Genomic DNA, 12,864 nt, shown 5'->3' on the forward strand with positions numbered 1-12,864 from the left:
GTGCTCCATGAGCTGCACGGCCACAACCCGTCGCGCTCCTCCACCATCGGCCTCACTTCCCCACACCGCACAACCCCCGGTCAAGTCGGTACAACACGCGCACACATGCACACACGCACACCCTACACAACACGCACACATGCACACACGCACACCCTACACAACACGCGCTGAGTCGACGTGTTGTTGTTGTTGTTGTTGTTGTTGTTGTTGTTGTTGTTGTTGTGGCGGTGGTGCAGGCGTGTGGATGCTGGTGTGTTCGGGCGGGCGGTACTTCAACGTGGGTCCGCCGTCATCGTCGCCGTTCCCCCTGGCCGCGTGGACCACCGGCGGACTGCGCGAGCGGTTCGAGAGCGTGCGCGCGCAGGAGACCGAGGACCGCCGTGGCCGCACCACCGCCATCGCCAGCCAGGCGCACGACAGGCACGACTTTGATTGGTGCGGATCGGGCGGCCTCTTCGACGACGAGGACGCCTACAAGGCCTGGCACATCAAGAGGTCCGTCGTTAATTTAATAGATGACATTTTTTTTTCTCTTTTATTATATTTTATGAATATTTCTTACATATTAACTGTGCAGTTGGCATGAGGGCGAGCCCTGTCGGCAGCTGAGCTGTCCCGCGGCGGCACGAAGTGTCGCCGGCCTCCACGTGTGGCCGCCGGAGCTGGCCGCCGTGGCGGGCTGGGCCAACGGCCACTTCCTCACCCAGGAGGCCGGCGGCCTCCTCTACTTCCACCTGGTCAACGGCGTCGTGCTCTCCTCCTGGGTGAGTGGACTCACTGAACCCCCCCCCCTCTCCTCCCTTCTGCTCATTTCGCGCGTGTTCTCAAATGCGCCACACGTGTGCCGTGTCGTGTGCCGTGTCGTGTGCTGTGTCGTGCGTGTCGTGTCGTGTCGTGTCGTGTGCGAACAGCGCATCGAATCAAGCGGCGTAGTGCGGGAGTCGTTTTGTCGGGCGCCTTTGTCGCGCCTCACGCCCAGCGATGTGTTCGCAGCCAACGCCACCGAGCTGCCCTCCGGCCAGAAGGTCAGCGCCCGCTCCCGCCAAGAAACCACCACCGACCATCACACCCTCCAACTCTGCGCTGTGTGTCGTGTCGTGTGTCGTGTGTCGTGTCGTGTCGTGTGTCGTATGGTGCAGGTGATGACCCACGACCAGTTCCTGGCCGGGCTGGCGCAGTGGACGAACCGCGACAAACAGTGCGTGGTGAGCCCCACCGGGGTGCATGTACTGTATGACGCCGGGCGCGGCTTCCCGCACGTTCGGCAGTGCCGGGTCTACCACCTGGACGCGGGGTCCGTCGCCCGCTCCAACCGCGAGTTCGTGCTCGACGGCGACGGCGACAAAGTGGCCTTCTTCCCCGCTAGGCGTGCTGGCTAAAAAAGGAAAAAGGAACAAAAGGAACACCCGCGGGCCGCGAAACCTCTTTGCCTTCTTTTTCCAACTCTCTTCTCTTTCCGGCTTACTCGACAAGACGCCTGTCTCATCGTTCAGCTCATAGCGAACTGCTTGGTATATTTTACTTCACCTCACCAACCTGCCTTTTTTGGTGATGATCTGGCAATCTGCATTTGATTTTGATGTAGCGACCTTCTTACATTTATGCATTTTGTAACTTAACAATAACCAGGCGACATGTCTGGCTACCAGAGACTGAATGAGGAACCGCCTCCGCCGCAGTACGCGCCGCAGTATGGGCAGCAGCCGCAGCACTACCCTCCCCCGCCGGAGGGGGCGCGGCGTGGTGGTGATGGTGATGGTCGTGGTGGGGCTGGTGATGGTCGTGATGGTCGTGGTGGTGCTGCGGCGGATAGGCCTGGGGCGGGGGCTGATAGGCCTGGGGCGGGGGCTGGAAGCCTTGGGGCACGCTGTATTGCGGCGGGGGAGGGTAGTGCTGTGATCATCCACACCCAGTCGAGTGGCACCAACCACGCCCTGTGGTGTCTCGTCACCGTGCTCACCGGCGGTCTCGCCCTTCCCTGCTGGCTGTGCGCCTGCTGCGCCGACGGCTGCTAGACTCCAGTAAATGACTGAGTTGGGTGGGGTGACGTTCACAAATGAATGTAAATGGGATTTTACTTCATTTCAGCAGAAGAAGAGGCGGAGACCACGGTTGTTGTGTTCAAAGAAGAGCAGGAAGAAGAAGAAAAAGGAGAAGGCCAGCAGGCAGGCGCCTGAGGCTCAGCCCTCCTGCTCACGCTCCTCCGCTTCCTTGGACTCGAACGAGATCACGTACCGCGGCATGACCTGGTCCGGCTCCTGCAGGAACGATCATCATCACCCCACCCACCACCAACATCGAAGGTCAGCAACAAAATGCGGCCTCGTGTGTGTGTGTGTGGTTGTGCGGGCACGTACGAAGATGATGATTTCGTTTCCCTTGGGCGAGCAGTGCGAGTCGTAGCCGGTCTTGCGGCCCGCTCCGTCCATCCGCCCGTCGCACCGATACGACTTGCCCTTCATCACCTGCTCCACATATGTGAGCGCGTGCGGTGTGCGTGTGCGCGCGTGTGTGTGTCGTGTGTGTCGTGTGTGTTACCTTGCACAGGAGAATCTGGTCGGACTGTCGCTCCTCGGAGTACCACATGGCATAGTCGGAGTAGATGGAGAAGTAGATGCCCTTCCCGAAGAACCCGTCGTCGAGCACCGTGATGTCGAGCTCCTCCTCCTCCTCCGACACCACCACCTTCTTCTTGCTCTTGCTCTTCGACGTCGTCGTCGTGATCTTCTTCTTCTTGTTCTTCACCACCTTGTAGCTCGCCGCGGCCTTGGCGGGCTTCTTGCCGCCGCCGCCGCTGTTCGAGTCCTTTTCGCTGGGCAGCTTGGTGGGCGGCAGGAAGCCGGTCTTGGCAATCCCCTCGATGCTGGGCCGCGACGTGCCGTGGAAGGCCAGGACCTCGTTGACGTCGCTCCCCGCCGCCGTCAGCTCGCTCTTCTTGGCCCGGTACTTCTCCTGCAGGTCCCGATTCACCACGATCCACACCTGGCGCGGTACCACCACGACGACCACCACCATTCTTTTGTTAGCCGCGCGCACGTGCGATGCGTGTAGTGTGTGTGTGTGTGTGTGTGTGTGTGTGTGTGTGTGTGTGTGTGTGTGTGTGCGTGTGTCGTGTGTGTCGTGTGCGGTTGTACACCTCTTTGATGGAGTAGTTGCCCTGGGCCTTGGCCATGGTCTGGTAGAACTGGGCGGCCACCTTGGAGAACACGCCCTGCGACACGCACACCGCACACGCGACACACGATCGAATCAGCTCTCGCGGTCTGCACAGGTAGTGACCACGAGGCTGGGGTCGAAAGAGAAGAAGAACGAAGAACGAAGCAAAACCTCCTGCTGCGCGGTCATCTTGCGCGACTTGGAGAGTTTGATGTAGCCGAAGCCGCCGCTGCTTTCCAAAAGCGCACGCTCCTCGTCCACCTCGATGTCGTCGTCCTTCTGCAAGCAAGAAGTCAAACGAACACGAACACGAACAAGAACAAGTAAGCAGGTGTCGAACGCAGTGATGATGACGACGACGATGTCGAAGAAGAAGAAGAGGGAGGGCATCGGGGGCAGCGTACCCTCTCACCATCGTCGTACTCGTCTTCGGTCCACCCGAACTCCTGCAGGATGTCGAAGTGGTCCTTGTCCGGCACGTTATGCGTGCGCCTGCGGGCAGAGAAAGAAAATAAAATACAATACAATAATAAATCAACAAATAAATAAATAGCAACACTTGAAATAAATAAAATAATAAGTAACTATACCGGAAGCCGCGTAGGATGCGCTTTTCGTCGGGGGTGATCTTGTTCTTGGCCAGAATGACCTGCACCACGCATCGGTAGGCCTCCTTCCCCGACGAATCCCCGCCCTGCTGTCAACGCGTTCCACACAACACCGCACACGCACCACCGCACACACCGCACACGCACACGCCGCACACGCACGCACCGCACACACCGCAGGTGAGCGCGGTGCTGGCACGTATTGTTTACGTGCTGGGCATATAGAGGCCAGGGTACCCTGGTGGAGGAGGTGGACGTTGTCGTCGGTGATGATGCGACGGAGGACGGCGTGGGCGCGCTGGGTGTGGGCGTGGGGGCCGGAGCGGCGGGCGCGGGCGCGACAGCCGACGAAGGTGCCGGCGGGGCGGCTTTCTTGGTGGCCGCGGCCTTCTTCGTCGTCGCTGCCTTCTTCACTTTCTTCTCCTTCTTGGGCTTGTCGTCAACGCCCGGATGCTTGAACTCTGCAGGAGCCGCCACCAAACGACAAAAAGTCAGCAAAACGGTCGACGGATCGTACGCGCACACGCACACGACACCACCGCACACGACACGAGCGCCCAGACGAGGGAGAGAGGCGATTGCAGCAGGTGTGTGGTACCTTTGAAGTGTTGTGGGTTCTGCTCGGACGTTGCGTAACGTACAGCGCAGGGCAGCACAAAAGATTTGAGTAAAACATACATTCGACGATGGTAAATCATCAAAAAAGACCAAATAATCGATCAGTAGTACCTTGCGGTAGCAGTTGGCGCCGTACCAACACGGGGGTCGATCGTCTTCTTCGTCTTCTTCTTCCTCCTCATCTACGTCTGTGTCGCCCCCTGCCGCGTTTTGCAGTTCCTCATCCACATCCGTGTCGCCCCCTTCTTCCTCCATCGCTGCATTTGTCGGGACGGCGGGCTCCAATTTGGCCTTCTTGCTGGGGCTCTCTTCTACTTCATCTGTCGTTGGCGTAGTTGACGTGGTGGGAGGGCAATTTTCATTTTGCGAATTTTGTGAGCTGCTCAGCTGCGGTTGTGAAGATGTCGGCGCTGCAGGTGCAGAAGATGTAGGTACGGCTGGCTCTGCTGCACTCGTATGTTTTCTCTTGGGCGGCATCTTCTTTGACCACTGTCTTTGATGAAAGTTGAACCCTAATCCCTTCGCGCCAAACTCAATTTTGCTTTTCCCGTAAAAAATTAGAAAAATTGTTTGTTTTTGTGTTGCATTGTAATAATAGTCATGCCTGTAAAAGGAATACGTTGGTGGTGGTTCGCCTTCACCTCCTCTCGAGTTTCTTGCCCTTTATCTTCTCCTCCTTGGCCAGCTCAGCGGTGTGGGGTCTCCTGAGCAGGTGGATCACCGTGGAGGCGTCGGGGTGCTGCAGGTGCGCCTCGTTGCTCACAAAGTAGACGAAGCCCGGCGGACACTTCACCTCCACCGTCGTCTTGCCCAACCTGCGTCGACAAAGTTGTCAGCGAGCGAAGCAAAAGAGAGAGAGAGAGAGAAAGAATGAAGGGGGTAGGGTACGGAGGGTGGTTGTAGCGGATGGTGAACTTCTCATCTTGCAAGTCGGCCAGGCGCATGCCGAACTCGCCCTTGGGTCCCATGGGCGACGTGCCCAGAAGGGGCAGACTGGTCTCCTTAGCAAAAACGACGCACGACTGATTGGGCTCCACCATGTACCGGTCGTGCTTCACCATGGGCGTGCCTGCATGATTGATGCAAACAAAGAATAGAGGCAAAAGGTGAGTTGCTCACGAGACAAAGGTGTTGTGGGTTAAAGGGGGGGCAACCACCTTCTTGTCCCCACTCGCACTTGGGGTCGCAGAACTCGAGCTTGTGGTCTGTCTCGTTGACCAAGAAGATGTTGAGAGGTCTATGGCCCTCCAGTTCTCTGTTTGTAAAGAACGTCATTGTGGGCATATAAAAGTTGGGGTTGTAGTTGTTTGTCTTCTATCAGTTGTTGTGGTTGGTGTCCACCGCACAGCCTACCCGCATGCGAAGGAGTGGGGACATGGATGACAGTGTGAGAGAAGAGGTCGAGAACTCCAACACCGTCACCTGAAATATCAACTGGAACGCGCTCCCTTCTCTTCCTCCCTCCTCTACGCCCGTGGAATGTCCGTTCGGGCATTAGTTCGAAAAAGGTAATTGATAAAATGTCGGACTTAAAACCAAACGCACCGGTTGGGTAGTGCAGGTGCCGAGTCTGGCAACCAGGTGAGTTCACTGTTCTTGTCTTCTCACGGCGTAAAAGGCCGAGAGCCAGGTCATTGGGTGACCGACCTCCACCTGCATTGAGTGCCAAGTGTCCCCGCAATCCGTCATGTCCATCACACCACCTGAAAAGGCCTGGACCGCACCAGCTCTCTTCACTTGCATAACCCACACCAACCACCTTACCACCCACCACCACTACAACTGCTAATGAACACAGCGGCCACGTTTCTGGTTCTCGTGCTGGCAGTAGTGCAGCTGCAGCTCCTTCTCGCCGACGGTCACGTTGTCCGTACGTCTTGTCTCCCAGGCATTAGGAGTTGAAGATGAAGACAACGCTTAACCTCCTGTTTTCTTTCATTTCTCTAAAGCTCGTGGCATCATCGAGAGGCGAGGCGTGTCAAGTTGCCACAAGAGGCAGGCGGCCGACGACTCCACCACGTCGTGCCTCCTGCAGCCCGAGTTGACTGAGGTCCCTACTATTGGCCCAACTCCACCGTCCGCCGCAACGTCACGTGTGACTTCCCCCATCATACTGCTGCGCCTACTCGTGCCCAATTCTAACACCTTCGATCGACACACCCAAGGGAGGGAAAGGAAGGCGTGCCTCTCTTCCTGAACATGACGGTGGTCGACGCAGCCACCTGCGAGCCCTTGTCGACGCCGCCGTAGAGGTGGCACTCGTTCTTTCAAGTCTTGCTTATGTTCTTCTTGTTGCGGCGGCTGTGCTGAATGGTTTCATCTTTTCGGGTCACACAACAGATCTGGCACTGCGACGCGCTGGGCGTCTACTCGCACTACACGTCGGCCGGGGTGGGCGGCCTCAACAGCTCGCGTGCCACGGACAATTCGACCTTCCTCCGCGGCGTGCAGCTCTCGGACCAGGCCGGCCTGGTGGGGTTCGACACCATCTTCCCGGGCTACTACGTGGGCCGCGACACCCACATCCACCTCAAGGTCCACCTCAACGGCAGCCTGGCCGCCGTCAACCAGACCAGCACCGGCCTCGAGAATGATGACGTCAACACCAACCAAACCACCGCCTACTACTACTATGCTGGGGGCAGCGTCGTGCACACGGGCCAGCTGTTCTTCGAGGACGCCGTGAGCGACGCCATTGACGCGCTGGCGCCCTACAGCACCAACCCTGGCAACCGCACGCTTCTGGATGAGGACAACATCTACGCCGGGGTGACCAACGCGTCCTACGGTCTGCTCGACGTGGCCTACCGCAACTCCTCGCAGGGCTACGCCGGCGGCCTGGTCGCCACCATCATCCTCGGTATCGACACCTCGGCCAGGCCGCCGACGACGAGAGCGGCCCAACTGGCGGCGGTCCCGACCAACCGTTGCCCCCGGGAGGCGCTCCTGGCAGCCCCTAAGCCACACGTTCCATGAAAGAACGCACGACACACGCAGCCTTTATTGTACTGATCTTGAATAAAAGCGAGATCGGTCATTGAAAGAGAAGGCGTCAGGGCAACGGGGTGCCGGTGAGGGGGTCGTAGTGGATGACCTGTTCGCGGCGCTGGCCCTGCCCTGCTGTCTCGACGACCGTGAGCCGTCCCCCGTACGCATCGTCGGTCGTGGCCACCTCCGCCCACGGGGCGCCGTTGCGATGAATCCGGACCGTGGCCCCGTCGGGCGTCGCCTGGACCATCTCCACCGCGTAGGACACGTCCACGCGGTAGGCCGGCCCGCCGCGCAGCTGCTCGACCACCCACCGGTCGCACTGCGGTGACTGCACCGCCGGCGAGCGCGGGCCGCTGCCGGGCGGCAGGGTCAGGTGGTGCCCGCTCCGCACGCTCTTCAGGCCGCCGTCGGCGCCGACCGTCCACCAGCTCCCGGGGTCGGTCGCGTTCTTCCACTGCACCACTTGGTCGCCGGCTCCGGTCTTCGCCGCGCGCACATGCAGAAAGCGCCACGACCGTGCGCTGCACCAGACGGTGACGCCGCCGTTGAAGAACTGCACCCACGCGCTGCCCTCGTCGGTTCGCTTGTTCCAGGCCACGACCGGGTCGCGGTCGGCCTGCTTCGACTGGCGCACGTGCAGGTGCATGTCCGATGAGGACCCGTGCCTGACGCCCACGAGCGGCCCAAACTCGAGTGCGCCGTCGTCGCGCACAAACATGCCAAACACGCCGAGCGACCAGCCGCGGTGGACGGTGAGCGCGGGGTCTAGTCGGCCGGCGGAGGTCAGGTACAGGTGCGGCGTCAGGTCCCTGCCGAGGTGCAGGAGTTTGGGCTCCGTCGGTGTGCCGCGGATGGCCACGTGGAAGTGGGCCCCGCGGCCGCTGTGGTCGTCGTGAAGCGGGTTGTTGGTCTCGAAGCCCATCAGCTTGACATGCACTCCGCGCTGTGCCAGGGCCGCACCCCAGCCGCTGTCGAGCAGCACCGCCCGCACGGCAAACTGGTAGGCGATGGCCGCCTGCGATTGGACGCACAGCAGCTCCGCCGAGGCCGCGGCTCCGTAGCCACCGCGGGCCGCGGCGGCCCAGAACCGGGCCGGTGGCACGCGGCCCGGGGCGTGGTGTTCGATGCGCTGGTTGAGGCCAAGCTGTTGGTCGTAGACAATGTCGGTGTGGACCTCGATGGGCGCCCAGATTCCCTTGTAGCCCGGGTCTGGCGGTGACCCGACCACCTCCATATCGAGCGCCACCGAGCCCCAGCCGCCACTGTCCCCATCGCCGCTCTCGGGCGTGGGCGTGGTTGCAATGCGACCGGCCGCACCGCGAACAGCGCCGCTTACGACCCTGAGCGAGGCCGGCGGGGCGTCGCCCCACTTGACGCGCAGGTTGTGGGCCATGAGGGGGTTGGGCGGCCCAACAACGAAGACGACGGCGTCGGTGGCCGAGACGAAGGCGTGGCGGAGGTGGGGCGCGTGGGGCTGGCCGACCAGGGACCACAGGGCGTCGTCGATGAGCTCGGTCAGGAGGGGTCTTGGTGGCCCCGTCGGCCTGCCAGCCCAGGAAGAGGCGCCAGGGGTCACGCGTGGCGACGGTCGGGTAAGGGCAGTTGCTGCAGGCCGCGGCGGCAGTGGACCTGACGATACGAACGGCGGTCCAACACGAGGCAGACCCAGCCATGGTGGGTTTGGGGGGAACTGCCTCAGTGGGGGAGGAGGCCGACATCATCATCTTGTTGTGGGGTGACTTGTTGCTTACGGTGGAAGTTATGTGGTCTCGAACAGAAGCTTCGTTTTGGGTGGGGCCGCTATTGGCTGTTCGCTGCAAAACGCTTCGCTCGCTGGCAATTCTGCGCCTTCGGGTTCGATTAGACGTGACGAACGCGTACGACTACAACTACTACGGAGGGTTTATAATTACAGCAGTGACAAGAAGGAGAGGATGAGAGAGAAGAGGAGAACGAACGGAGAGGCCAGGGGAAGGAAGCGGAGGTGATCGTCTCGTGAACGGCCGATCAAGCACCGGCCGGTCAGCCAGCCGCTCACTCGGCTCCATCGTCATCGTCCTTCTCCTCGTTCTCGGTCGAAGCGCTTTCCGTATCGCTGGTTGATGTGTCGTCGGTGTCGCTGGTCGTCTCTCCCTCCCCTGTGGAGTGCGGTAGAAGAAGAAGAAGAAACGCGTAAGATGGCGGCGCGGTTGGGTGCAGGAGGCGTGTGCGGTGGGAGTGTACCTTGTTTGGCTTCGAGCTTCTTGAGCTTCTTCTTGAGCTTTTTGAGCTTCTTCCTCATGGAGTCCTGCCAGTACTCGGCCTCCATTCGCCGCTCACCCTCCTTGTGCAGGGCGTCCATGAGGTCTTTCTCCACCTTCTGCAGCTTCTTCTCGTACTCCTCGTTCGAGTCCTGGAGCGAGGCGTTTCGCTCCTTGGCCTTCTCGAGCCGCTCCATGATCGACTTGTACTTTCGCTCCTTGGACTTGGTAGATTGCTTGAGTCGCTCGATGGTCTCCTCGTAGGAGTAGACCAGCTCGTTCTCCCGCTTGTACCGATCCTTCCAGTACTTGATTTGATCTGACGTCGAAGATGCCGATGTGCCGCTACTCGATTTGGAACTCTCGCCGTTGACGGCGGCAGATGAAGTGGAGGAGGATGAGGAAGAGGTTGCACCGGATTCCTCCTTCTTCATTTCGTCTATCTCTCGAGCGAGAGTGTCCATCTTCTTGCGATGTTCGGTCAATTCACGCTTGAGCTCCTCCTTCTCCTCCTCGACCTTGGCGTGCGCCTCATGCAGCTCCTCGATCGCATCCTCCTTCTCGCGCAGCTGCCCCTCGAGAGCCTTCATTCTCTCGTATAGCGCTGCCGGCTGATCAGGGCCACCTATTGAGCCGCTGCCGTACATGCCGATGCCGTTCCCCATCGAGCCCATGTCCTTGGGCGCGTAGAGGGCCATGACGGTGTCGAGCCGCTTCTGGAGCTGCGCATTTTCCATCACTTGCTCCTCCAGGCAGAAGGTGAGCACGTTGATCCGTCGCTCGTACTCCTGCGCCTTCTCCTCGAGCGATGGCCCATTCGAAGATGAGGTGGTTGCAGAGACGGGGGGATGGGGTGGGGCTTTCGAGTTGGAGGAGAGGGCGTTGAGGGACGCCTTGCGCGCGGCTGTGGGTTTGGGCTTTTCCATCGCTTCCACCTCGTCTGTCCATCCCTGATTTGATGTTTGCTTCTTCGATGAGCCACCAGAGAGTTGGCGCATGAAATTCATTTTGCGAACAGTGCTGCGTCGCCGCTCTCCTCTTGACTCGAACGAATGCCGCCACAAATTGACGAGGGTGGTGCGTTAATCTCTCACCTCAGGGGGTACCCCACCTCGGGGAGTCACTCTTGCTTCTGGGCTCACCCATTTCCTTCGCCATTTCCCAGCCTTAAAAAAATTAATTCAACAAGAAAAATAAAGCTTGGCGACAGGGCAACCACCGGCAGAGCAAGCGCTATTCGTCGGCCTTGGGTTCCTCCTTCTCTTCTTCGTCGTCGTTGGTCCTCCTTCGCTTGATATTGGCCTCCGGCGGCTGCTGGTCATTGCCGTCTGCGAGGCCTGCAACATCAATTGACCATCGCCCACAAGCGGTGTGGACCTGGTCAGCTGCCACTCAACCTCACACGACCACACACAATCACACGACACACGACACACACCTGAGCTGCGGAGTCGTTTCGCGTTCGAGTGAATGAGGAAGGGCGCGTCCTTGGACTGGTCGTCATCGTCATCGCCTGCCCCCGCCAGGAACGCTGCAGGCCACGTCATCATTCATTTCAGAGCATTCATGCATTCAGCCGGGGGCGAGCGGGCGGCGACTGGAGTAAGTACCTTCGGCATCGATCTGTCCCTCGGCCTGGCGTCGGAGCTTCTCTTGCCGTCTGGCCGCTCGCTCGGCCTGCTCCCTCTCTCGTCGCTTGGCGTACCTGATCATCATCATGATCGTCGTCGTCGTCGTCATCATCATCACGATTGGACCGTTAGCGTCAATGAGCGGCGTCGGCAGGACCAAGACGAAAACGGAAAAAAAGCGAAAGCGAAAGCGGAGGGCGTACTCCTCGGTGCCGGGGATGAATTCGGGATTGAGGCATTTCTTGAGCTTTCGGTCGATCTTCTTCACGCGCGACACGTCCATCTGACCGCCCTCCATGATGTACTTCTGGATGGCCTCGACGTTCAGCCGCAGCTGGTCGTAGCCCGCGTTGGTGTGAAATCGGCTATGCATATACCTGCACACCACCAACCTCATTAGCACCCACCCCAGCATTGATCGGGTCGTGGTCCTCAAGGTACACGACACGCACCACGACACGACACGACACACAACACACGACGCACACGCACACGCACACGACACGAAACACGCAGGAAGGAATGCGTACTCGGCGAGTGGGTATCCCTCTTCTTCAGAGGCCTTGCGGAGAGCGGCGAGGGCGAGCTGAGCGGGCGGATAGAGGAAGGGAGCGTCGGTGATGAGGAGATCGTTGATGTGGCGACGTGCTCGTCCCTGCAGCTTCTCTGGGCTCGCGGGCGGCGATGTCGACTCCTTCACCCGTCGAGACTCGGGTCAGCGAATTGGTGGCCACCTGGCCAGGCGCGCGCAGCAAAGATTTGAGGGTGAAGGGTGGCACCTTGAGATCGATGATGAAGCCGTGGAGTGGGTTGTAGGGCAGATGCACGATCAAGTCGAATTGCAGGCCCTCCAGCAGCGGAATCTCCATCGCCAAGACGTCCTCCTGTGAGCAGCACGTCGTCGTCGCCATCATCATCATGGTAGAACGTAGAGGAGTATGAGCGTGTGCTGGCGTCACGACGCAAAAGAAGTGCATGCTCACCTTCTTGGCGTTGACCGGGCCGGCTATGTTGTCCACGGGAAGCACCACCTCTTCGACCTTTGCCGCCAGGTAGATGGAGGCCAGCCTGGCAAGTAGGAGCAGATTAATCTCTCATTTGTAGAAAGAAGGTGGATGATGGTGGTCTGGACGACGCGGCGTACATGATGTGTCGCAGGTCGTGATGCGTGATGGCATTGGAAAGGAAGAAGCGCTTGAAGTAGATGGTGGCTGTGCCCAGCACCTTCTCTGGCAGACCGAGCTGCCCAAATTCTCTGATCTTGGTGGCGTACCACTTCTTGATGAGATCTTCTTCCTCGATGGACAGGGTGCGTGCCGAGATGGCCTTCTGCCGCTTCTCCTCGATCGATGCATCGCCTCCCTCAGCCAATTTGGCAGCGGCCTGGCGATCGATCTGCGCAATCACCTTCCCGAAGGCCTTGTCGTTGCATTCCTGCTTTCGTTTTCGCAGGGCGTCCTCGCTCGTGAACAGCCAATCTCTGCAATGCGAGGACTGAGCGAACGGGATCATCTGCCTTCTCCTTTGAAAATCAAATAAAATAATTATTCACGCAGGCAAAGAATACAATTAATTGTTATTTGTTTATTTTCCCAATTAATTGTTGTGGAATGGCAC

The 12,864-nt window shown here is 59.4% G+C and overlaps 7 protein-coding genes across 7 annotated transcripts in view; 2 read left to right on the top strand and 5 right to left on the bottom strand.

Moving 5' to 3' along the window:
• ACA1_364180 (uncharacterized protein) overlaps positions 1-1,382 on the top strand; it is a gene marked incomplete at both ends in the record, with an annotated part of 1,705 nt that extends 323 nt beyond the window's left edge. Inside the window, 5 exon segments of the mRNA XM_004335857.1 lie at positions 240-355; positions 368-498; positions 581-767; positions 915-1,088; positions 1,143-1,382. Of these exon segments, the coding sequence (XP_004335905.1) occupies positions 240-355; positions 368-498; positions 581-767; positions 915-1,088; positions 1,143-1,382 (848 nt within the window).
• An 801-nt stretch (positions 1,383-2,183) lies between these two features.
• ACA1_364190 (Poly(ADPribose) polymerase catalytic domain containing protein) lies at positions 2,184-4,640 on the bottom strand (the record flags this gene model as incomplete). Its single annotated transcript, XM_004335858.1, has 10 exons — positions 2,184-2,261; positions 2,361-2,468; positions 2,542-2,985; positions 3,140-3,214; positions 3,331-3,438; positions 3,564-3,651; positions 3,750-3,853; positions 4,005-4,228; positions 4,366-4,384; positions 4,497-4,640. The coding sequence occupies 10 exons, from the start codon at positions 4,638-4,640 to the stop codon at positions 2,184-2,186; spliced, it is 1,392 nt and encodes a 463-aa protein (XP_004335906.1).
• A 382-nt stretch (positions 4,641-5,022) lies between these two features.
• On the bottom strand, positions 5,023-5,660 carry ACA1_364200 (uncharacterized protein; the record flags this gene model as incomplete). The annotated part of the gene is made up of 3 exons (XM_004335859.1): positions 5,023-5,200; positions 5,274-5,454; positions 5,543-5,660. The coding sequence occupies 3 exons, from the start codon at positions 5,658-5,660 to the stop codon at positions 5,023-5,025; spliced, it is 477 nt and encodes a 158-aa protein (XP_004335907.1).
• A 1,035-nt stretch (positions 5,661-6,695) lies between these two features.
• ACA1_364210 (protocatechuate dioxygenase) lies at positions 6,696-7,361 on the top strand (the record flags this gene model as incomplete). Its single annotated transcript, XM_004335860.1, has 1 exon — positions 6,696-7,361. One exon carries the CDS (start codon positions 6,696-6,698, stop codon positions 7,359-7,361), a length of 666 nt encoding a protein of 221 aa, XP_004335908.1.
• Positions 7,362-7,437: 76 nt separating this feature from the next.
• Positions 7,438-9,049, bottom strand: ACA1_364220 (uncharacterized protein; the record flags this gene model as incomplete). The annotated part of the gene is made up of 2 exons (XM_004335861.1): positions 7,438-8,920; positions 9,006-9,049. The coding sequence occupies 2 exons, from the start codon at positions 9,047-9,049 to the stop codon at positions 7,438-7,440; spliced, it is 1,527 nt and encodes a 508-aa protein (XP_004335909.1).
• A 361-nt stretch (positions 9,050-9,410) lies between these two features.
• Positions 9,411-10,542, bottom strand: ACA1_364230 (uncharacterized protein; the record flags this gene model as incomplete). Its single annotated transcript, XM_004335862.1, has 2 exons — positions 9,411-9,514; positions 9,600-10,542. 2 exons carry the CDS (start codon positions 10,540-10,542, stop codon positions 9,411-9,413), a joined length of 1,047 nt encoding a protein of 348 aa, XP_004335910.1.
• Positions 10,543-10,849: 307 nt separating this feature from the next.
• Positions 10,850-12,759, bottom strand: ACA1_364240 (cyclin, Nterminal domain containing protein; the record flags this gene model as incomplete). Its single annotated transcript, XM_004335863.1, has 8 exons — positions 10,850-10,944; positions 11,055-11,129; positions 11,227-11,321; positions 11,451-11,624; positions 11,778-11,941; positions 12,027-12,131; positions 12,231-12,315; positions 12,392-12,759. The coding sequence occupies 8 exons, from the start codon at positions 12,757-12,759 to the stop codon at positions 10,850-10,852; spliced, it is 1,161 nt and encodes a 386-aa protein (XP_004335911.1).
• Between the last annotated feature and the right edge of the window lie 105 nt (positions 12,760-12,864).

Source organism: Acanthamoeba castellanii (assembly GCF_000313135.1).
Source record: "Acanthamoeba castellanii str. Neff unplaced genomic scaffold scf7180000084641, whole genome shotgun sequence".
NCBI classification, from domain to species: Eukaryota; Discosea; order Longamoebia; family Acanthamoebidae; genus Acanthamoeba; species Acanthamoeba castellanii.